Genomic DNA, 26211 nt, shown 5'->3' with positions numbered 1-26211 from the left:
GAAATTGCCCTTTCTTTGTTTTTGTTATTTACATTAAATCTTTAATTCTGTTTTCATTTCAGGTTCTTACATTGTGTATTTCATGTGTCTTTCTCCATTTTGGAGTCTTCTAACCTCAGTTTACTACCTTTAATGCATAACTTTCTCATGGATTCAGTTTTTTCAGATTTATAAGCTTTTTAAATTCATTTTCATTGAGAAGGATACCATTTTGTTTTCCAGTCTTGTTTTGCAGGACTTGACAATAAAAATGTGATGAAAATGTTACAATTCTGAACTTCATGTTGTATTCCAAAAACATTTTATTGTTAAACAGTAGTGGTGTGTTTAACGAAAAAATCCTGCATATAGCTATTATCCCCTACAGGGTATGAAATCCCCTGCTGAGAGGACATATGGCAGACAGCTGTACATTCATACTTAGCATAGGTTGAGAATATCAGATTCTGGAGATCTAGGCGGTGTCTGTCTATTTACATTTTTGCATCTATCTGAGGAACCACTTATACAGCATTTATAAAATTTGGTTTTAACATTACTCAGCTTACAGTAATGAGAATATCAGTTGCAATGTTTTTCTTTTTTTTTTTACAATGCAGATGTCAGTATGAATTGTATTTACTCAATATTCCATTTGGAACATCACCTTATCACATTGTACCTATCTGCCAACAATGAAATCCAGCATTGTAGCCACTGTGTTGTACAATATGATTCTGTAAACCGATAGTCTACTGTATGTACAGTAAATAAGTTAGTATGATATAAAACACTATACAGTGCTTTGGTGTGTATCTTTGAATCAAACCAGTCACATCACTGGACTTGCAAGATCACAGTGCGTGTAATCTGGTACAGCACCATTAATAAATACCACGTATTTACCCTGAAATGTCTATTCTGCATGTTCTACTGTGTCCTGATCATTTCTTAAATCCAAGTCTATTTCCCTTTTAACAGATTAATGTTTTTAGTTAACACTTGCAACATAATTGCATATTGACGTATGCAAATATCTTATAAAGAACATTTATTGTACTGTTTTTCCAAACAACACCATTAGAAGCAAGATTGGTAATAACCAACGGTACTGAACAAATTGTTCTCCAGATTCTGCATATTCATTTGTGGACAGATGAAATCTTGATTAATCAGACACATGCAATGTGTTTCTCACAGTTTAGTCACCAAGGCCAGCTCAAGCAATGGCATCTACTAATGGCATCCTACTCTGGCTTTGTGCAATGAACTACTAATGATACGCTGCTGGCTAGCGAGCAAGAGTAAAAAAAAAATACCAGGTTGTGACGCAGTGGCTGGCGGTCAAGGCTGGTCAGCGGCAGAAATAGCAAATCCAGACACAAAACTAGTTTAAAGAGCCTTGGTTCACTTTTTTCCCAAATAAACAAATCTAATTCAGGAACAAATCAAAGAGTTGAATAAAAACCCCACATCAAACAAAACACTCTAAAACATAACACTTTTTCTCCCTCTGACATACACACACACACACACACACACACTCACTCACACACTCACTGGTCAGGCTTAGCAAACTGCCTTTACTGAACTATTCTCCATGTGCTGTCCCCCAAACAAACATTAGTCTTTTTGTAGGGTGTGGCCAGGGGAAATTGGGTTCACAGGAGCCTAGAGCCAGCTCTGTTGGTTGCTCATGGGGATGTCAGTTGCTATTGAGTGGCTATTGAACCAATGTGCTGTGGATTGCCATTATGTACTGTTTTGACCTATCATGGCCTTGTTTAGGACGTCTAGTTTACCAGCCCTAATCATGTGTTGGGGTCACACTGAATTGTCCAGCTACATGTCTTCATGTGTCCCCGGATTACAGCATTTGAACAGCTCTGGCAGTCTTGGTGTCAGTCACAAATCTGAACACAGCGATGGAGGTAAGCTCTTCTGTACATGCTGCAACATTACTGTAGATCACTACTGAGAATCGGCTGTTGACAGGCATTTAGATTCAAGTACAGTATTGACCGAAAGACAAAGGTGGAAATCCAGAGCAGTACTGCGACTACTTTACTTGCAAAGAAACAAAAAACAGTGACGTCCATGTTGAAAACTCTACTGAAAACCGTGAAGCACGAAACACATTACATTTTGACCTGATAGAGGCGTTTGTTTGTGCACATATCCCTCTTGAAAAATTGGACTACCAAAAGTTACATAAATTCTTCAGATTGAGTGTAGCAAATGGTGGAGTGATTCCTTCATCAACCCAGCTAAGACATGAATACTTACCTAAAGTTGCAGAGTATCACAAGCAGGAGATTATGGAATTGGTAAAGCAGTCTGGTTAGTGTTGAATAGCTCATCTTACTGACAAATAAAAAAAGTCAGGAAGTAAGAATCCACACCCTGCCTTGATGTATCACTGTATTACTAAAAGCAGCTTTAAATTACAGAAACTTGGAGCTGAATCTGTATTTATATTCAGTGATATACTGCATTTTCCAAGGAGTGGTAAGAAATCAGTGAGTGCAGGTAACTACATTTCTTTAAAATATTTTTTGTTTGATATAATCCTTTGTAATTTGTCACTGTATTACCTTTGTAGCAAATTACCATAATTAGTTTGATGTGCATTAATTTTCTAATTTTGTATTAACAGTGGTTGTTATACAAGTGCGCAGCAATGGACATTGGATCACTACTGAACAACGGTGCTCTAACAGATTACAATGAAGGCTATGCTGTTATGTGTGACAAAAAAGACATTGTAGCCTTTGGAGCTCAGTTTTTGCCAGTCTTCTATTACCTGGTGTTTCTTTTAAGCATGTTGGGCAACAGATTGGTCCTGTTCATTCATTTAAGTACGAGAAACTGGCAAATGTAACCAACACATTAATTCTGAACCTGGTTGTCTCTAATTTAGTCTTTGTCTCCTCCCTTCCTTTCTGGGCAACCTACCATTCATCTGAGTGGATCTTCGGAAGCACAATGTGTAAACTGCTGAGCACCATATATTTTATCAGTTTCTACAGTTCCATCTTGTTCCTGACACTAATGACAGGTACCTAGCTGTGGTCCATGCTATATCTGCTGCAAAGGCCAGGAGGAGACATTATGTTTTCATTTCAAGCACTGTGGTGTGGTGTGTCAGTATTGCAGCAACGATACCAGAGTTTATTCTCCATGATGTCAGAGAGGACAGTGAATACAATATTTTGTGTGAAGACACTGGCTATTCTAATGATATTATGAAGAGATGGAAACAGCTGGGTTTTTACAAGCAAATTGTAATATTTTTCCTACTTCCTTTAATTGTTGTTTTGTTTTGCTATACCAGAATAGTCACCACAATTATCAAAACTAGAATGCAACACAAGTGCAGGGCATTGAAACTCATATTTCTCATTGTAGTAACATTCTTCCTGTGCTGGACACCTTATAATGTAGTGATATTCTTAGAGTCTTTGCAAAACCTAGAGTCTCCCACAGATGACACTTGCATTAACAGTCTTGACTATGCATCTTATATATGTAGCAATTTAGCCTATTTACATTGCTGTGTAAATCCTGTATTTTTCACATTTGTTGGTAAAAAATTCCAGGATCATTTAACTAAATTTCTGGGGAAGGAGATTCTATGCATTAGGTCTCAGCCTCAGAGCAGTTTTAGTGGTAAGTCGTGATCACAGAATCCCTCATACCATTTATGATTAATATACACACTGGCAATATATCAGTACTACATAAACACAAACCTAAGACCCAAGACTATGAAATGTCAAATGTTTATTAAAAAGTGCTTTGTCTATTTGAGTCTAAATGGTAACTAAACTAAAGTTTTCAGAACAAACTTCCAGTTGTTGTATTCTGCAACGTATATATTGAAGTAATTTTAGATAATAACTATGCAATAACCGTTAAAACTGGAACATTTACTGTTGATAATGTACATTTATAGGTTTTTTTGTGCTTTATTTTTGGGGGGTTTCTATGTCCTGTTTATTTACAATTTTTAGCATCCTCCTGTTTTGTATCTCTCTGGGTTTTTATCAGTTTAATATCACAATACTGAAAGTCTCTAACTACAATAAGGGGCAATTGGAGTTAGGGCATGTCATTTCATGTATACTGCATTATGTTTTCGTGGTGAATCCTTCTCTGGGGCCTGAATCTAAATGTATTCCACTATTGTAGCTATACTTTATAGTTGTTGAGGTATATGATGCACTTGCCTAGGTTTTGTGGATAATAACACAGATTTAGAGTCTTCATTTTACATTATATAAGTGTGGATAAAGTCTTCCATTTTTGTACGCAGTTAACATTCTTTATACTTACATTTTAAATGGTATTTACATATATAAACAATATTCAATGATAAATATTTACTACTGCTGATAAAGTTAATATAGCTTTAAACATATTCATTTCTGTTTAACTGTCCATTACTCTTAATAAAGAAATCTGTGACTGACAGAAGTTTCCTCTTGTTAGTTCCTTTGTGGTATCTGATTCACTGGAGTGAATACAAGGTTAGATAAAAAAAGAATGCCTGCGATGACCATTTAAGGATGGCGTTTTAGGATCACCAGGACTGGCACCGAGTCAAAAAAATGTACAACAATACAAACTATACACAAACAATACAGAAAAAAGAATGCAAAACGAACACTGAGAAAACAAAACTTGAAAACAAAAAGTTGTCTGTATTTCGCTGCAGGCTGTGCATCAGCTGCTCCATTTTAAAGCAAGGCGCCGCACTGAGGCATGTCCACCAGCCTGTTAGAGATCTGCAGCTGGCCAACCGTGCCTAACAAATCACAAGTCTGAGACTCTCACCTTAAACCCCAGCTGGAATGTGGGCATCTAAAAAGACAGTGACGTGCCATCACCCCGTTACAGAGACTGCTCTTCAACAATTACTGTACGCTACGAAGCTCTCCGGATTGTGCTTAGAAATGTGCATTTTACGTACCAATTACATTATGTCATGATTTTGTCAAGACACCCTGGGCAATAGCGAAACAAGAGTTTTAATGGTTTGAACATCCATAACTGAACATCAGCTTATATATAATTGTTTACTTTCTATTAATGTTTTCATTGTTAGAATAAAAATAAATAGAGCTATAAAAAGCCTAAAATTTCAGTAGTAATAAAACAAAATGAATCTGTTCATAGTTGTAATAGACTTGCTTTGATCTTCTCTATTGATCACAAATATTAATTTGATTGTGCCTGAGTCAACAAAACTTCACATTTGATATGCAAAGGCACCTTTTTTACTGTTAATGGGCATATGATGGTGCCTTAGGTTCAGAGATCCTGGGCAGGTTTGGGAGGCTGGCATGCAACTGCCTATGTTTAGTTAACTGGATAAATAGACAACGTCAATCTGTAGTACTGTCGGTAAGGCTCATTTATATAAGCATTTAACTGAATAAAATAAATAAATAATGTACAATGCTTCATTGATTTAAAGTGTAGCTGCAGCTGGATTGGGAGCCAAGAAATGTCCTCTAAATCAAGGATGTACACATCAATGCCACAACCATGAAGTAGCAAATCAATCAGGTTTGTGGTGTTCGGTTTAAAGGTCACAGTAACCTTGTGAAAGAACTGACTCTTTCACTGTTTCACATAAAAGATAATGTCTGCCTTTTTAAGTATTACATAATTATCTATTTCATGAAATCAAATTAATCTCACAATTAAACACATGTACATCTAAGTCAGTAAAAGAAATACTAACACTTTATATTCTTTGTCTTTTTTGTGGCAACAGCAGTCTCCGCCTTGAGACGATCGACAATAGTTGCTTGTGTGGCAATTAGATGTAAAGCCTTATCTTGAAGTACTTGAAAATAGCTGAAGTGATTCATACACATAAGAGAAACAAATGGTATTGCTCAAGCGCATGCTGTCAGGATGCCATTAATCATAGAATCAGTAAAATATGTATCAGCATATTTTAATCAAAATGAGAAAAAAAACAGACCTGCAAAAGTGATATAAAACATTAACAATATTTTGTTCATGTTTTTTCAAGTTATTTTCATAAGGAAAGTACATTCTTTAGTTTGTTATATTTACATATACAGAATGTGTATAATATGTCCTCTTAGTGTTAAGGCTTTATTTCATTGTCTAGTCTCTTTGGCCTCTTAATTTTTTACTCTTGTTCATATGCGATTTGAAATATATTTTTGGTATAGCTTAATCATTCATTTCGGCGGACAATATTTTGTAAACAGGTACGGTTTGTCACTGCTATCATGTACTATCATTTCTTATAGTAATACTTGCAGACCATAGGTTTGTTGAAAAGTGGTGGTAAGGGCTTCCGCGTGGAGTGCAGGATGCACCCTATAGCCTGAAGATTGCAGGTTCGAATCCAGGCTATGTCATTGCGACCGTGACCAGGGGTTCCTAGGGGGTGGCGCACAATTGGCCGAGCACCGGCCAGGTGGGGATGGCTTAGATTGGCAGGGCAATCCTCAGTTCACCAAGTACCAGCGACCCCTGTGGCTGATAGGGCACCAGCAGGTCTGCAGTGGAGCCATTCAGATCTGTGTTGTCCTCTGGCACTTAAGTATGGTGGCTTCGCTGTAGATCCGCAGTGTGAAAGGACGCGTTTCGAAGGATGCGTGTTTCAGCCATTGTTTCCCGAGTCACGGGGGGTTGCAGCTGGGATAAAAATAATAATATGGGAGAAAACCGGGGTAAAAATCATTGGCGAAGACTAAATAAAAAGAAATTAATAAATACTAGAGTTGCTAGCAGCTATAAAGGCTTCCAAAAAAACATGGTTCAATCACCACAAATAATCGCTGATACAGCTCGCTACGTTTCCTGTAATTAGTTAAATGGCTACTTATGTTGTATCGTGAACAGAGTATAATCTTACGCTGAAGTTTAAGTGCACTGATCTGTATTAGATACAGCTGTGGAGCTATAAGCCAATTTATGGGTTTTGAACCTTAGCAGAGGTCAAAGGTTATGGGTTAATACCAAATTAGTTGTGGGTTTTAAGAAATTACTTCAGTTAAGTGCTTTATAAAAAGTTTACTTTATTTACAAGTCAGTAACCAGGCATATAAAACAAAGAGTAGGGAGAGAGAAATGTGAGCGATTTGAGAGACAGGATTAATAAACTTTATGAACACAATGAAAACTGAACAAGCAGCACGGTAACACGTTGGCTACCAGATATTGAATTATATTACTGTGGCTAATACATTTTAAGAGGTAGTACTAAATACAGTCTCTGTGAATAACCGTACAATGTTCACCGTTACAATTGTATTTCATAGAGCAAGCGAGTGTGAATAATTATGTCTATACTTTTCATTACCTAAAATAATTAGTTCAATTAAAGATACAGTCCCAAAGTTGCGCCAGCACTTTCATGTCTCTTTTAAATGGGTTATACACTCAGCTTATTTGCATGCAAAACATTCAGGATCTGTAATTGTTGCTTTAATATAGTTCTTCTCGTAAACATAACTTAATTCCGATTTTTAAACAAACTGTACTCATATGACTTGTAAAGCTCAAGTATTGTACATTTTATTTTATTCGATTGTCTTCTGGTTTAAAAAGCATGGTGCAGTTTTTTTTTCTTTGTATGGATGCTGTACAGCTGCAATAGGACTTCAAAAGACTTTTCAGCATGTGTTTTTGTATACTGTACTGTGTGCATGTAAAATAATACCAAACTTTCCAGTGGTACCGTGTTTTAAGTTACATGAGTTAGTGAAACTGTTGGTAGACACCAGCGAAAAATGGCTGCTTCAAGAAATATTTTTTCCTAGACTGTACTGATATCCATGGTAACACCTGCCCTAGTTGTGGGAATGTGTCATTACAGGGTGAAAAATGGGCAAAACTGGCATGTTACCCATATTGATTGGCTCATGGTGGCCATGTTTGTTCACGTGGGAACTTTTCCTGAATAACTTTTTTAGAGGACACTACAAAGATAATGTCTACCCAAGAGTCATGTCAATCGGCCAAAGGGTTCATGAGAAGTTGTCATTTAAGCGTTTTATGCAAAATGCAACATGGCTGCCACACCATGCGACTGATCAATTTTTCCTTAAGTAAAATCAGTTGTGGATGCACAGCTGTACTATTTACCTCCATGATTTTCACAGTAGCAACTTCCCTTGAAAAAGTGTAACAGATGATCATACAGATGATCATACTGAAATGTTTTATTCCAATTTTTGCTTCAATCGGATAAGCGGTTTCAGAGAAGAAGATGTTTTGGCCATCTTGTTTAATGCACAAATGTCATTTTTGAAAATGTAAATTTTACCGACACAGGCACAGTGGTTTTCAAGTTTGGAGTTAATCAATTGAACCGTTTTTAAACTGAAGCAGTTTTAAATATAAGAAGAAAATGTAGGAGTTGGAACCATTTCATGAAACATAACCATTTTGAAATATTTGTATTCCGCTGTCACCGGAATGATGACTACCAAGTTTGGAGTCTGTTGGTCAGGCGGTTTTCAAATAAACGCAGTCTGCTGTTAAGGGTGCGTTTCAGTGAAATTTTTGGCAGCCATTTTACTATTTAATTGTATCACAGCAGCTTCTGCTTTGCAAGCAAGTTTGGATGCTGGTAATATCTGCCAAGTGTCAGATAATTACTTCAACAGTGCCAAAGAAGCACATTTCGGGAGGTTTCAAGAAGAAATGCGTCACACAGCCATTTTTGTTTACGGTCAACACAATTTTTTAAAAGTCAATTGTACTGATACAGTATCAGGGAAGATGCTTGTGGGGTTTGGAGTTAGTCAAGTAAATCATTTGTCAACTGACGCAGGTTGAAATTTCAAATGTAAACGTATAAGTGGCAGCCATCTTGTTTTATAAAACATTACCATTTTCACATATTTGTATCCTATTGTTACTGGGACAATAACTACCAAGTTTGGACATTGTTGGACAAATGGTTTTCAAACAGCAGCAGTTTGTTGTTAGGGGCGCGTTTCGATAAGATTTGTGGCAACCATTTTGACATTAAAATTTATCACAGCAACTTCTGCTTTGCAAACTTGATGCAAGTTTGGATGCTGATGATATGTGCCAAGTTTCAAATCAATCGCTTCCGTGGTTCCCAAGAAGAAGATTTCAAAAGGTTTTATCAAAAAATGTGTCACGGCGCCAATTGCAAGGACGTAGCAGCAACATTTTTTTTAACATCTGACAGCCAATGTATCCAGCTTGTTACCTGCCAAGTCAGAATCTGATCAGTCACACAGCTTCGAATCAGCAGCAGTTTAGAATTTTGGGAATAAATAATAATATTATTTTTAATAATAATAATAATAATAATAATAAAATAATAATAATAATAATAATAATAATAATAATAAATAAACTTTAACAATAACAATAGACTTCCCAGTCTTTGGCTTGGAAGCCTAATAAGAATAATCCTAACAAAAACAATAGACTTGCCCAGCCTTCGGCTTGGAAGCCTAATAAACAATAAGCCTTCTCAGCCTTTGGCTGGGAAGCATAAAAAGTGGTGGTAGCGGTGGTGAGGGTGAGGATGGAAGGCTGTGTGGGCAGACTGAAGGACTAGCTGACAAGTGCATGAAGGTGATTTTTAAGAAGTTCTCAGAAACCAAGCATGTTACTGTTTTAGTAATTGTAAACCCACACAATTGGCCAGGTGTTTTATATATAACATATTCAATATGTACTTACTGAGCATGTATTAATAACAAATTAGTAAATACATGCAAGTAGCACCACTAACAGTGGCATCTCTGCACAATGCCACATAGATAGAATCCCCACAAGAAACTTATTAAAGAAAAGTGTTAAACAAACAAAGAAAAGCAAGTATTGTTCTTTTAAAGGCACATATTCTCTAAGACAGGACAGTTCAAAATACTTGCCCTGTCAGAAGCATTGGTTTAAAATAATAACAATAATAATAATAATAATAATAATAATAATAATAATAATAATAAAATAATAATAATAATAATAATGTTGAATAAAAAGATTAACAGTTTATATTTAACAAAATAAACTTGCAGGAATGAGCAGTTAATTTGTTTCTTGTTTTATGCCATTAAAATAGTTTTATTCCACTTAGAAATTGTCCTTGCCGTTGTGCTTGCTTCTAGGGTAAACTTTGCCCTTAATAAGATAACTTTACTTACAACAATACTGTAACTGCGACTACTGCAACCAAGTCATTTCCTGATAGTTTTAAAACAAGTATTGTTTTTTCATACCTTTAACACAGACTCACAGTGCGCAGAACAATGGGGAGGGTTTCGAAAAAGAAGTTAGTTACCTTACGATTTCAGCTACGTGCCTTTAAAGTAAAATGACATTGGCTTTGAAAGAAGGACTGCAACCGTGTTGTTTTATGTGATGAAACATGTCTTAAAAGATGCAAGAAAATTCCTACAATGAAAGTTTGAATGAGTACACAAGCTTCAATATGATGCCACCATTCTGCAACAGAGTAGATTTTGATTATTTCTGGTGACCCAAAAAATAATATCTACATCTCAGTTAAATGCAATTGTTTTGTTGTATTAGCCACAGAATAGTGTATTATATAGTGTCACAGTCATAACACTGTTTTTTTTTTTTTTTTTTTTGTGCAACTCATCCAAGTATTGATGTTTAATATTAGCATAGTGGCAAAAATGATGTTTTGTCACTAGATGTCACTGTTAACCCAAAAACAAGGCTCCCTTAAAATTAGACCACAGGTAACAGTGTCTGAAGTAGACGCAAGGAAACGCATGCTCTATGGTTCGCTCAGTAGCGGGCTAACCAGCCAGGGGAAGAAAGAAAGTAGTGCGGTCGACAAAGAAAAAATGGTTTGAAAGTGGATGCAACAAAACAGGTATTGCAAAATAAGTTACGGCTACAGTTGGTGTACAAAGTCACACAGAGAACTACCTCCTTGATGAGAAATTGGAGGCATCATTAGAGAGATGTCCCTTGGTGGAACTCTACAAGACACCGACCTCATGCAGGTGGCAAGTGCAAGTGAACACCTCTATCCCCTCAATAAGTGGTTCCTCAGGAAATGGTAAGTCATTAATGTTGTGTATTTGATGTACAACTTTTCTATGGCATTTTTTTATGTACTCTCTTCTCTAAGCACTAAGAACGGAATTCAAACGCAAGCTCTATTGCTAATTGTACATTTTGGTTAACGCTTGAATTAAAAATGCATGTCTTCCTTAAGTGGATTAAAACATTGCACTGGAACAAACAGTTGGCAGTCGATATTTAAAATATTTATTTATTTGTACAAATAGAGCAAGTGATGCCGAGAAAAGAATTGACTCCTGTCACCACAGAACTGCCTGCCCGTCTATTGGAGACGGCAACTGCTTCCTCCAGGACCATCCGCTCCCCTCAGGTTGCGTAACATTTTGGATGACATGAATAAAAACCATGAGAGACTGTTGACTGTTTTTCCCAGCTGCTAGAGCTAACAAGAAATGAATACATATTCTTCATCATTTATTTACATTTTCTCTGTTTAAGTGATTCCTCTGTAACATAAAAATCAGTAGAAAATGGAGACATTTGTCTGAATTAGACTACTGTATTAAAAAAGGAATTGTAGCATACATTTTAAAGTCATCTTATTACTTGTAGTCTTCTTTCAATGTCATTGTTGTTTTGGGATCTCTGCATTGGCGCTCTCGGGCATTGCAAGCTAGTATGCTCATCCCCTGTTCGATTGCTGTATTAGGCCTATGTAACACACTGCCTGCAAGGACATTTTTGCACATCTTTTCTGGTTTATATTGAAGTGTGCCTTCCGACATATGTAAATAACAAAAGCGTGATTTAAGCACCCTGATGTAACACTGCACAATGACTCCTGTACTATCATGTACAGAATTGTACCTGTTTTCAGGGCTGTGGACTCGAAAGTGACGCCATTAACATTGGCTTCCGTGGGTATCCCCAATTCCCTATTAAAGGCTACATTCAGTAATTTTGCAACAACACCATCACAAAGAGTACAAACCTTTGTTGGAAAAACAAATGCATTGCTGTCCTACTTAAAAGTCACTCAATGAGCCACTGCTCCATTTTCTAGACGAGTTTCCATACTGCTGTTTTGTAGAATTATGAATCATGGGTTTCTGCAGTTAATACAATTCTGTAACTTTAATGACTGCACTTCTTTAGCTTGTACCTAAATAATGTACAATATATTGTATCACAAAATGAAAACATGTTCTATTGAAGATAGAAATTGGTAATGCATGAACCGGATATAACAGTACCGAAGGAACACAGTGACTTGAAAAAATTAAACCATTAGGGAATGTTACATATATGCATCACTGTGGAAGGGTAGGGGTATTCACGGACACAGGAAACAGAAGATGGTACTTGAAAACACAGCACAGATGCCCAGTTTTATTAATTTTCAGGACCACAGGATTACCAACACTGGTATACTGAGATTCATGCAGGCACACTCACAGGTGCTCAAAAATAATAATGAAAATCAAAAACAACACAGTAATAAAACTACAAAACAAAAGTACTGCTTATGCAGTGTCCCCACTGCTACTATGTCAGTCAGCTCGGGTCTCCTGCCTATGCTTCACTGTGCACTAGACACTGGGGTGGCCAAGGTTCCCCTATCACTGATTTTATTCTCTCGTTCCCACCACTGGCATTCTTGCCTGGTGTTTGTTTACGCTCCCAGGCCCGCGTCTCAACCGCTCAGAAAGAGGGAAAGTCAACACACCTTCCAACCTCTCCGTGCCATTGCCATGATTGACAGGTGGATCTTACGAGGCTGCTGCCCCCTTCCTGCAGAACCATGCATGCCCCAAACAGTCAGCACAGATCTCCCCTGTTATAATCACATATCCATATATTGATGTACATACATTATAAATATGTTTTTAAATATAAGCAAAATAGGAAAAATGCATGACCAAAATTAAATTATTTCATGCAACTTGATTAGTGTGCCATATAAAAAGATAGATGAATGTGTATATAGAAAGATAGATAGGAGATAGTTACACTAAATAAGAAATAAGTAAAAAATGTACACATTAATGTACACGTTTATAAACAAAACGTGAGTCATGCACTGACCCCAGTAAATACAGTAAATGAGAACAGATTATAATATGCACACAATAAGAACAAATACATCTACTTTAATTCATATTTTTATCAGACATAATAAACATTTTTGTAAATAGCATAAAATCACTTCCTGCTTAAGGCTTCATTTTAAACTAGTACACAAAAACCTGCAAAGTGTATATCAAACACCCACAGGTCATATAAGATAGGTAGTTTAGTTACACGAGACAATTAAATCTGGCTCAGCACCTATACCATATCATTTTAACGTTACTTACTATAATACTCTATGCTTAAGAATTGCAGGAAAAGATAAGCCTCAATTGTCTCTTGTTTAGCAATGTAATTTAATACAGGTTTATGCTTTAATTTGCCCCTTTTTTCAAACTTGGCTTTTTGTACATTTAATATTTTGATCAGTTACTATACAAAAGAAGCACTACAGCTCTGACCACAGCCTGCATCAAGTAAATAACTTTCTAGAGAACATTTGGTAAAATACACATTCTACACCCCTATAACCATGGTACATCCTGTCAGATGTGGCGGAAATGTCTGGTTTATGTATTTGCTGGGCTCAACAGTTACTTTATTTTGGATTCTTTAACCATTTCATTAATCTAAATATTTACTAATATTTTATTAAATGTCCAGTTTGAACATATTTTCATGAAAAGACACACAAAAAAAAAACTGTCAGAAACTCTACAGGCAGAGTTAAAAATGATTTAGCTTAATTTCCACATTTATATTACCAGTACTGGTACTTGGACAATGGAGAATATATGAAAAGTAGTAGTAATCTGTGTAAAACATGTACCAAATGAATGGCATATATTTTGATTATAAAGTACACATTTAGATTATAAAAACCATATACTTGGATTACAAAAAATATATATTCAGATTATAAAGATACATGGAGAGCACTGTATGTTACAGTAACAGTCTGAATATTGGCAAATCTTAAGATTTAGTGGTAAATGGTCACATTTACCAAGCAAAATGGTAAAATGTCAGAAATAAACATGAATGCTTACATCGGACATCTACAGGTAAATCTCAAGAATTAACCAAGTGCCTTTGGCTAATGACCGAATGTCTCGCTTTTGCACATTGTAAAGGCTGCCACACACCAGGCGCAATGCGATTTTTCATTGGGCAACAAGATACTTTTTCAGAGACATGACCACACAAAGGCGAAGCGACTGGTTTGAAAACTGCCAGATCTATACATATATAACCAGTAAATGTCTGAAAAGCAATCTATTTCTTTGTAATTTCAGACATTTACCACCTTATTTGTTAAATGTTGACATATACTGGTAAAACTTAAGACCATATTCAGACTTTTACTGTAACACATATACCAACACATAAAATCCTTATATGAAATACTATAAAATCAGGCAAATTTGATACCAATCCACATATAATTTATGTATGAACATATATGTATACACATAAAAATAGACTATATGTAATAGAAGTTCTTTCCGTATGAGAAGCAAGTACACAGTTTGTTCCAAGGATGATGGACATTGATAATGCAGAGCCAACCAAGAGTAAAATACAGCAAAATTAGCTTAACATGACTCTTGTTAATGTCACCCTCTGCTTACTATCACCACATTAAAATAATAGAATACAATAATGAAAGTCAATAGATCATGTTTGTGTTTTAACCAGGGAGAAAAATTGTTTCATACATAAAACAGCACCCACAGGCTCTGTGACAGTGTGCCATTACAGTGATAATTATATGTTAATCATTAGATCACTAGACTTAATATACAACTGGAGATGATTAATGCTAATCTGATGTTGTTTGAAATTTACTGAGGAAAATATGCTTATTTTAAATTGTCTATAATAATGGGCAGCAGTATCAAAAACAAATTAACATAAAACATGCTTTATAAGACATCTGCTAAAAGCCAAGGCAAAGTCAGTCATTACTTTGTCAGGATGATTACAAATTAAAACCAAATATTTGGGTTGCGAATCTATTCTACGGTTTATCCTTAAAGCAGGTTATGGACGGTCAGACAGTATTGAGCTTCTAGGTGCACTGTTTAGAGAACTTAAGTTAGGCTCCCTAAATCTATAATGTGAAAAGAAACATCTTGATAGAGAAGCCAAATGTCTTTGGAACTTCACCACAGCAAAGACATAAAACCAAGGATTAAGGCAACAGTGAAAGTAAGCTATGTTGCGACAGATGTAAAATGAATAGTTAAGTATTATGCCAACATCACAGTCTGTCAATGGAGACACTTCCAGCAGCTTAAGTGACATAAGTAATATAATTAGGTTATATGGAGCCCAACATAGAAAGAATACTACAACAATGGTCAATATTAGTTTTACAGCCTTGTGTTTCCTCCTTATTCTACAGGTAGCCACCGTCTTTAAAATCCTGCAATAACAGTATACAATAACAACAAATGGAAGCAAAAAGAAAAACACAATTTGCAGATAATATCCCAGCAACTGCAAAGTAACTTTCTTCTCCTCTGAAAATATTGTTTCTTCGCACATAACGTTCCCATCAATGTCCTTTACTGTATCAGTTGAGATAATTTCTGGGATAGCAGCTGCTATACTGATGAACCAGATGACAGCACTTGCCAAACAGGCATACCATGTTCTCCTTATCCTCGTAGTAGATACAGCATGAACCACTGCCAGGTAGCGGTCAATAGTCATCACCATTAGAAACATCATACAGCTGTAGAAGCCAATAAAATAAATTCCACTCAAGAGCTTGCACATAAAGCTTCCAAAGATCCATTGGTATGAATGGTAGAATGCCCAGAATGGGAGAGAGAAGGCAAACACCAGGTCAGAGATGGCCAAGTTTAGAATAAATATGTTTGTTACCTTTTTAAGGTCCTCATATCTCACAAGAGCACACAAAACCAGACCATTTCCAATTAGACTAAGGAAAAAGACCAAGTAGAATAAAACCGATGTAAATACACCTCCCACTGCATGTGAATTATCTTCACACAGAAATACAATTCCTTCATCAGAGTAATCGGTTTCATCGTAGACCACGTTTGTGATAGTGCTGACAGTTGTGAAATATGTCTGATTCTGCATTGCTTTGACTCTGTAAGCATAAAAAACCTTGTTAATTTAAGTTTTTTTTTTTAAGTTAAAGGATTATTAGATTAAATCGTTGTACAGAGTTACCTTTGGTATGTCCTCTTTTCAAATGGAGCAGCTTTTTAATATCTCAGAAAAGGCTTTTTTGTTTTTATGTCAACAACACGTTCAGGAAATGCAAAGTTTCTGTAACAGTCTGACTGAGTATGATCCTTTTAAAAAAGGGAATCTCAGAGCATTTCCTCCTTCAGTACTATGTTTGTAAACATGTGGTACAAGCTTGACTTTGATGCAATTTATTTTTTCAACCTTGAAATGGTGTGAACCATTAAATCACGTAGACAAGCTCTTTGCATTAGCTGACATATTAGTCTACTTGATTCAAGGATGGATTACATCAATATAGAGGGGCGCCCATGTGTAGAATACTTGAAGAATGACCCCAATCTCCTTCTGAGAACCTGTTAGGATTCTTGTTTCACAAATAAAGGTTTCCTGGCGAAAGTTTTTTTTAGACTTGCACAGAATTATCCACTAGCACAAATAACTGACAAGCCCTGGCTATATTACAGACTCTTAAGGATTTTTTTCTTTAGTATTTGGATAAAACAGCTAAAAAAAGTTTCACAGACTTCCATAAATTCAGATACAGATCTTTGTCAAAATGTGGGTCTTGTGGTTAAAATGTTAACTTTGTAAACTCATTTTATGATTGTAAATTCTTCAACTCAATGTTGCCTATTCCTTCTCAAGGAAAATGAAGATCAGTACAGCAATTATTGTATGTTGTGTATTTAAAATTCCACAATTCTGTCTAATATTGAAACTGGGAGGCGAGATAGTCAATGATAATAGTAGATATGAGACATGCATTTAAATACATACATTCACAACATGTACAAAAAATGTGTAACTTTTTAACTTGAACATATTACATATGTATTTTCCTTCCATATGGCACCATTTGTATTAACATCAGACTTTATGTTGTATTTAAAATTCTGATCCATCTATAATGTTAACATGATTTAATTACATAAATCAGGTTTTAAAAATCACTTTGAGACCTAGTTTTTATTTTGCCCCTTTGTAAATAAGGCCCATGGTCTCTTGATAAGTAGGCCTACAACATTTTGCTACAATAAAGTGACTGAACTCTCAACTAAAAGTAATGTAAACAGTGACTAGACTACATAGTGGCTTTAAAGCAGGGATAAGTACATTTACTGGGTTTTTGAGGCAATTCTGAATACACATATACAGTATGTATCTTTGTAGTTAAACTGTACTGGTCATTAACCCTCTATCATGTTTTTAAAACAATATTAGGATAATAGAATTCATGCCTTTTAATGTAATCATTGGAGATTTAAATAATAATACGAATGCATGTATTGTGTATTTTTTTTTTCAGGGAAAAAATGGAATGAGAATGAAAAAGAACCAAGTCAAGGAAACCTGGAAGCAAAATAGGAATATATTTAGGTGGCATCCATACTTAATTATTTTTTTTAAAATACGTTAAGGAGCCAATGTAAGATGTGTATAAGTGAGTGCTTTTTAGTACAACATATTTTGCTATTCAGGTTTCAAAGTGATAATATAATAATAATAATAATAATAATAATAATAATAATAATAATAATAATAATAATAATAATAATAATCCAAAATGGAAAATTAGCTATATGGTAACAGTATCCTGGGAGACAGTCAACATGATTTTAGGAAAGGGAGATCATGTCTAACTAGCCTGTTTGATTTTTTTGAGGATGCAACATTGATAATGAATAATTGCAAAGCATATGACATGGTTTATTTAGATTTCCAGAAAGCTTTTGACAAAGTACCGCATAAAAGATTAATTCTCAAACTGAACGCAGTTGGGATTCAAGGAAACACATGTACATGGATTAGGGAGTGGTTAACATGTAGAAAACAGAAAGTACAGATTAGAGGAGAAACCTCAGAATGGAATGAAGTAACCAGTGGAGTACCACAGGAATCAGTATTAGGTCCTCTGCTATTCCTAATCTACATTAATGATATAGATTCTGGTATAGTAAGCAAACTTGTTAACTTCGCAGACGACACAAAAATAGGAGGAGTGGCAAACACTGCTGCAGCAGCAAAGGTCATTCAAAATGATCTAGACAAGATTCAGAACTGGGCAGACACATGGCAAATGACATTTAATAGAGAAAATTGTAAGGTACTGCACATAGGCAATAAAAATGTGCATTATAAATATCATATGGCAGATACTGAAATTAAAGAAGGAATCTATGAAAAAGACTTAGGATTTATGTTGTCTTAGAAATGTCTTCATCTAGACTGTGGGGAAGCTATAAAAAAGCCCAAAAAGATGCTCGGATACATTGTGAAAAGTGTTTTATTTAAATCAAGGGAAGTAATGTTAAAACTGTACAATGCATTAGTAAGACCTCATCTTGAATATTGTGTTCAGTTCTGGTCACCTCGCTACAAAAGGGATATTGCAGTGCTAGAAAGAGTGCAAAGAAGAGCGACCAGAATTATTCCGGGTCTATGCAGACAGGCTAAAAGAATTGAATCTATTCCGTCTTGAACAAAGAAGACTATGCGGCGACCTAATTCAAGCATTCAAAATTCTAAAAGGTATTTACAATATCGACCCAAGGGACTTTTTCGACCTGAAAAAAGAAACAAGGACCAGGAGTCACAAATGGAGATTAGACAAAGGTGCGATCAGAACAGAAAATAGGAGACACTTTTTTACACAGAGAATCGTGAGGGTCTGGAATCAACTCTCCAGTAATGTTGTTGAAGCTAACACCCAGGGATCCTTCAAGAAGCTGCTTGATGAGATTTTGGGATCAATAATCTACTATCAACCAAAAGAGCAAGATGGGCCGAATGGCCTCCTCTCGTTTGTAAACTTTCTTATGTTCTTATGTTCTAATAATAACTAGAACTGCCAGGCAGTTTTACGGCTCCCAAGCCCCGGTATCAGTACCATCTAAGCGTGTTTAGTTCTCAAAGTTTAAAATCAGCAACCTTAACTATTCCACAGAAAAAAATCTTGAAAGGTTTTTTTTTTAAAAAAATGCCTCAGATATGTGTCAGGCATCCATCTTGTTTAACGTGAGTTTCTTAAGTCAGTTGCATTACTACAGTGTCAAGGATGGTGCTTGTGAAGTTTTGAGTTAGTCAAGTAAACCGTTTGTCAACTGTGGTAGTTGTAAATTTCAGACGTAAACGTACACCTGGCGGCCATCTTTTTTTATAAAACATAACCATTTTGACATATTTGTATTCCACTGTAACTGGGACAATAACTACCAAGTTTGGAGTTTGTTGGTCAAACGGTGTTCAAATAGTAGCATTTGCTGTTAAGGGCGTGTTTCGTTAAAGCTTGTGGCAGCCATTTCGACATTAAAATTTATCTCAGAATCTTCTGCTTTGCAAACTTGATGCGGGTTTGGATGCTAATGATATATGCTAAGTTTCAGATCAATCACTTCACCGGTTCCCAAGAAGAAGATTTCGAAAGGTTTTATCTAAAAATGTGTCATGGCGCCAATTGCAAGGATGCAGAAGCAAAATTTTTTCAGCATCAGCCACCCAATGTATCCAGCTTGTTAACTGCTAAGTCAGAACCTGATCAGTCACACAGCTTTGAAGCAGCAGCAGTTGAAAGTTTTGGGAAGAAAAAAAATAAAAATAATAATAATAAAAAAAAAACTTGAACAATAACATTAGGCTTCTCAGCCTTTGGCTACTACTAATAATAAATGTTGAATAAAATAAAAATACATTCAGGTTGTCTTTCTTTCTTAAAGCTCAAGAAGAAAACAATAGACAATAGAAGATCTACACAGTTACATGAAGTTACAGTTACAATGAAAGTTTGTATAGACAATAGTTTAAATATTTAATTCCATAATTCCATAAACAATTTGGGTGCATCTTTGCTGAAAACATCAAAAGCAAACACATTGTAAAACATGTAACATTTAAGACTAAATTGTTTTTCCATTATCACAATTATGAAGGTATAAATGACTTTCGATTTGGGGCTGAAAATGGTTTATTGATAAGTATACTTTATTTACATTTATAATTATGAATTGATTAGAATTGTGCATCACTTTAGGGGTTGCAAAATAGTTAGAGTGTTAGGGATTTAAATGGTTAATAGATCAATAAGGGGAGGTGACAGACTCAAATCATAGTTCAATTAAAAGCTACTGAATTTCCAGGACTGAATGAAGAGTTAGATTATAGACCCTACCTATGAATTGAATGTTATTTTCTTAAAGGCTCTTTTTGAATTTTTGGTATAATCTTTTTCAATATTTATTCTTTTGATTGCTGGTCTACTAATTCCTTAATTAAGCTGAGTTTAGTTAATTAACTTGTGTAATTAGTGTAATTCATGTCAATAATTGAGTGTTAATTGATTGAAAGTCATTACTTATGTATTGCTGTGTTGCCCATTGAGACTACACCCTGACAAAGGTTAGTTTTGCTGCTACCAGTCGGTAGTCTCTGTTTGTTTTTTAGAACATGCTGGCTTTGTATTCTATTTTTAACATTCTGTTTTTGGATATGCCCCATTAATAAAGGTTTTTTAACTATAAGTTTGCAAGGGTGCCTTGGTTTTTTGGTGGTTTGCCTGATGGATTCATTGAAATCTGCATGAAAACAATGGATACTGGTATTTTTTCACTTATATTTCTTTTTACTATACTTTAATAGGGAACTTTGATAGGACAGCATTTCTCATATACTTTATATACATTATAGTTATGTTACAGATTACAATAGTAATTTAGGGGTTAGTTTAGGGGTTGCAAAATATGTTATTAATTTATAAATTGTTAATAGAGTAAACAGTGCTTTAATAGGGAACTTGACAGCATTTCTCATACATTATATATTTATAGTTATGTTATAGATTAGGGACCCCTATATTTTGAAAACTCTATGAAGTTTTTATAGGGGTTGTGCGATATTATATTACTATCTTATAAATTAAAGACTTTGTAATTAAAGGCTAATAGGAAAATATTTCACCAAAGAGGTTTTTAATGACAACAGAGTGTGAATGACAGTGTGGTGAAGGCTCAACAAACTGCTTTAAGGGTATTCATGAACCTTTAAGATCACAACATGAGGTACATTTTGAGGAATCTGGATGGTTAATTGGAAAATAACTTTGTGTAAGCTTTGTGTTGTATAATAAAGTAAAACATGTTTCTTGTCATGGCATATGTTCTAAGGGTTATTAAAATGTATCATTGCTGTTCTAAGATTATAATTCTGATAAACACAATTATTGTAAATGGCAATGCTTAATTTACATCAACAGACACTGAATCAGTTAAAAGTAGTATGAAAACAGGCAAAATAAGGCTCTATTTTTCATAGATATGATCAATCAATAATGAATTTTAAAAAGCACCCTTTTCAGATTGCAGCTGTGGGAACAAGTTATATATAAAGGTAGGGGATCAAAGTGCATTGTGGCATTATTTAAAATAGTGAATGAAAGGTTCTTGAGGTGATTAAAATATTTATATATAGTTGTAATCAAGTAATCTTATAAAACATACAATAACTTACGTAGTATACTTATAATATATTTAATTAACAAGTCTTATAAGATACTTCATATCTATATCAATATGTAGCAGGCTGTGTGGTCCTGTGGTTAAAGAAAAGGGCTCGTAACCAGCAGGTACCTGGTTCAAATCCCAGCTCTGTTCATTGTGTGACCATGAGGAAGTCACTCAACCTCCTTCTGCTCTGTCTTTGGGGTGAGATGTTGTAGGTGACTCTGCAGCTGATGCATAGTTCACACACCCTAGTCTCGTATCTTGTAAAGCGCTTTGTGATGGTGAGAGGTGCTATATAAAAATAAAGATTATTATTTCTAATCATACATTATAACGGTTAATAGCATAGCTAATATGGTATGTTTATTGATTGTTTATAACCACTGTATAACGGTTACCTAAAATGTTACCATGTATTTTGTTAGATAAGATTTATGGAATTATTTTGTTAGCTAAAATTTCATCAGCAACTGTTGATCCTGTGTTATGTAGATAACAGGAACAGGGGATCAGTCATAGGGTTGGAATCTCAGTTATTTTTTACTACAAATTGTTATTTCGATAATTTGTTTCTGAAAGGAAACAAAAACTAACAAGAAACAGATTTAGGCTACCACTAAGCTTCTGAATAAAATTTTGGAGTTGTTTATGTCTGGTTTGGTAATTTTATTGTGTGTTTTCATTTCTGAAATAATTATAGCAATGACTATTTGAAAAAAGGACATTTATTAACCAAGGTCTTTTTTTTAAAAAAAAACAAATACAGTGAATCATATTTTTAGTGTAAACTGTCCAGCAGTGTTTCATAATATGAGCTTATAGAATTGCATATGACCAAATACATGACCAAGTAATCTTCCAGTGTGTTACGTGACTCTTTAAAGTTTTGTAAGGAATAGAAGTGATTACCAATAAACAGACAGACGACACATCCCAGCGAAATAAGAAAAAAACAACCCATTCCCAAGTTTATACAAGCTGCTTATTTTGCTAATTAATGAAGAGGTTTCCTCTATTGGTCAGTTTTGATGTGGTGTGCAAAACCCCAAATTCCTGATTTACCAGCTAATCTCCCTGGCAATTTCACAGTGGAAAAGCCATAAAATGAAGAAAAAGCTAACCAGGTTAATTTCGTGGATTCACCAGTGCTAGATTTTCCAAGAACATTCATACTTCCACTACTGGACTGTAACATGACTATGCAGTCCCAAGGAGGGACGATTGAAAAATGATTTCTTTATACATTAGTTGCTTCATATAATACTAGCGGTGAATAAATAAGGTAAGCAAAATAGTAAAGCATTCTACTATTATACAGTATACACATTTGTCATATATACAACATACTGTTATTGGATCATTAAAAGATAGCCACTGATGCTAATCAAATGTAAAAAAACATGCAATTCTATAGAAAGGAACTACTAGTTTTTAAAGTATCTTGAACATGAAATGAAAGTAAATATAAAGTATTTATTTCTTCTTTGAGAACATCATTAAAGTATGCATCTATCATGAAAAATATTTGAACTCTATAAACTGTATAAGTGAAAACTGTCACACAAAACAAATTAGGAATAAAAAAATATATACATATGTAATAAATCAATTATAAGTACAATATTTAATAATGTCTAATTAATAATGATAAAATCAAGTCAAAACTTCATAATGAAATGTCAGAGACAGAATGTGGTCATTTTTTGTAAGGGAATGGGAACTCATCGTTTATTTCAGTGCTGGGTTGCTCCTTCCCTGTTTTCCTTGTGTACAAACAAAGGTGATAGCTACAAAGATTTAATTGATTGACATATTGAAAACTGTTAAGATTAAATGTCTACTTCACTGGCATGTTTTTCTAAACATTCTGGTAGCTTTAGGAACTTGCTTACGACCTCTGACAACACTATCCAGGTTGGCAACATTTTAACCAAATTGGAATTAAAAAACGCACCAGTCCAGACAATCCAATGTCATTGTTTTCTCCTCAAGCTTAAGCTATTGGCTATTGTTGAAGTTAAGATAAAGCATTATCTTATCAATCAATATACTTTCAGCAATATTTACTCCTCAATATATATATTTTTTTATTCTTTTCAATTAAGAAAATCTAACGACTTTATGTTCTGAAAAACAGAGTCATTGACAAAACATAACTCCAGCTAATCTCTGGTGTTGTACTGCAGAACAAAACATTAATGGGTTTTTAAAAAAAAAGTATAATACATCATTGAAAAGTATCTTATTTACAGTACAATCTAACAAATTACATAGTAGCGATAAATGAGGCAAAAATCATAAAATATGTTTATATTTGTTAGCCATTATCTTTACGTTAATATTCACACACGTCAAAGTACAGAAGTATTGAAAACACATTTTTTTAACCACTAGTATGTATCTTCTAATTGCATGTTTAAAAACTAAATGCACTAATTCTCAAACATGTTGTTACTTCTAGCTAAGGTTAAAGTGGCAATCCATCTCCAAATATTTCTCAGTAAATTGAGCCTTCTCCACCATGAGAGCTGAAACGAACTCGAGTGGGAGTCATTGGCTGCTCTTCGTTATTTTTATAGAACCAACATTTCTTCAACAAAGTCTTCAGATGGTTTCTGAATTTTACTCCCACAAAGGCATAAAAAACTGGGTTGAGGCAACAGTGGAAAAAGGCAATCTTTCTGCAAACATACAATGCATAATCAAGGTGTTTACTCACTTCGCAATCAGCAAAGTATTGTATGTTAAAATGTACCAGTGTCCGTAAGAAGATAACAACATTGAAAGGGGCCCACCCAAAAAAGAAGACAACCACAATACAGAATATGAGTTTAACTGTTCTATAACGCTTCTGTGTTTTGGACTGAAGTAACTTCTTAAGTATTCTGAAATAACAGTATATAATAACAGAAAAGGCAAGTAAAAAAAAAACATTTTGCTGATATGCTCCTATTTGCTTCCATGGGTATGTGTGATAGTCACAGATCATAACATTAATATCTGATTGTTCCGCTTTTACTTCATTGAAGTACATTACAGGAATTGTTGCTAAAATACTGACAATCCAAATTATCACTGTGGCTGTGATGCCGTAGCAACTCTTCCTTGAGCCTAGGTCATATAGTGGATGGACCACTGCAATATAGCGATGAATGGTCATCATTGTCAGGAAAAGTATACCACTGTAAAAACCACCATAAAAGGTGGCTTGTATGACTTTGCACATATGTTCTCCAAAGACCCAACCATACCTGTATGTATAGGTAAAAGCCCAGAAAGGCAAGGAAAATGTGAAAAGCAGATCTGAGACAGCAAGGTTTAGAATAAAAATGTTTGTGATTGATTTCAGATTTTCACATTTTACCAGAATCCACAGGACCAACAGATTCCCAATGAGGCTCAAAACTATAACCAGGGTGTAAAGAATAGGCGTTACAATGGCTCCAAAGTTTTGAACATCCTCCTTGTTGCAACTTTCATCTTCATAGTCTATATCTTCTGTGTAATTGTAAGCTTCAGCACCTTCCATGCTTGAATTTTTCCTTAAAATACAATACATAGATAAATACAATATACAGTTGAGTAAAATCATAATAATAATAATAATAATAATAATAATAATAAATAATAATAATAATATAATAAATCATATACAGTAATCATATCAAAAAATGTCTTACCTCTTAGTGCTGCTTTTGTCTTAATTTTTATTTTTAAGTTTCAAACAAGATTCAGTTGTTGTTCTTGATCAAATAAAGTTACTGAGTACTGTTGCTGGCAGGTACAAGTGAACTTCCTGTCTTGTAATTTGCAGTAAAATACACTCAGAAGAGGAATAAGGAATTTTACAAGGAAAAGAAACAATAACCTTGTACTGTTTGCAAGTAGGGTGTGGCTATTGTTGAAGTTTTTAAAATGTATTTTCAGGTCCCCTACATCAAAGTCCAGGGCCTCTTGTTGTCCCATAGGCAACTGGGAAAAGCATCTTTCCGTGCCTTTACCTGTGAATGAGGTTATGAGGAAATAATATTGAAGTGATTGAAAAGTCTATATCAAAATTGTTGGATATGTGCTATCCAATGGTGACAAGCTATTAACCTTATAAAGTCAAAGTCATTGCCTTGGGTCTAAGGTCCCATGGCAAAGCAGTCTACACAGGTGTCAACACCTATCTTAAATTGACACATTGTCAAAGAATGAAAATGTAAACGCTGCAGCTAAAAGCCTATTTGCCACTATAGAATGCACCTGAAAAACATACAGCTAGTTTTAAAATGTTCCTTGTTTATTAGAACAACTATTTCAAGAAAACCTGTCAAAATATTCCATTAAACATGAGAAACTGACAAGATGGAATTCATTTCTGAGGAACTTTGTGGTGAAAACTATCTATCTTTCTATGCTA

General features: G+C 34.8%; 2 protein-coding genes and 1 pseudogene across 3 annotated transcripts in view; 1 reads left to right on the top strand and 2 right to left on the bottom strand.

Moving 5' to 3' along the window:
• The window catches only part of LOC121314558 (C-C chemokine receptor type 4-like), a 46398-nt gene extending 29997 nt beyond the window's left edge, over window positions 1-16401 (bottom strand). The window contains exons 1-2 of one of the 2 annotated variants that reach the window (XM_041247962.1): window positions 16294-16401; window positions 12890-16210 (exon numbers count right to left, since the gene is read on the bottom strand). In XM_041247962.1, the coding sequence (XP_041103896.1) occupies window positions 15130-16200 (1071 nt within the window). In that variant the 5' untranslated portion in view covers window positions 16201-16210; window positions 16294-16401 and the 3' untranslated portion in view covers window positions 12890-15129. Of the gene's footprint in view, window positions 1-12889; window positions 16211-16293 lie in introns of those variants that run through there. The other variant, XM_041247957.1, reaches the window with a different exon arrangement.
• LOC121314559 lies at window positions 2510-3739 on the top strand (annotated as a pseudogene).
• Window positions 16402-23496: 7095 nt separating the features above from the next.
• On the bottom strand, window positions 23497-25642 carry LOC121313841 (chemokine XC receptor 1-like). Its single transcript, XM_041246630.1, has 2 exons — window positions 25487-25642; window positions 23497-25348 (listed from the first exon to the last, which is right to left on the bottom strand). The coding sequence occupies exon 2, from the start codon at window positions 25333-25335 to the stop codon at window positions 24304-24306; it is 1032 nt and encodes a 343-aa protein (XP_041102564.1). The 5' UTR covers window positions 25336-25348; window positions 25487-25642; the 3' UTR covers window positions 23497-24303.
• Window positions 25643-26211: the final 569 nt, after the last annotated feature.

Source organism: Polyodon spathula, chromosome 4 (assembly GCF_017654505.1).
Source record: "Polyodon spathula isolate WHYD16114869_AA chromosome 4, ASM1765450v1, whole genome shotgun sequence".
Taxonomy (NCBI): domain Eukaryota; kingdom Metazoa; phylum Chordata; class Actinopteri; order Acipenseriformes; family Polyodontidae; genus Polyodon; species Polyodon spathula.
This window is presented reverse-complemented; position numbering and strand designations above follow the sequence as displayed.

Coding starts and splice junctions, on each gene's coding strand:
- LOC121313841 (XM_041246630.1), bottom strand. CDS start 25,335: ATGGAAGGTGCTGAAGCTTACAATTACACAGAAGATATAGACTATGAA.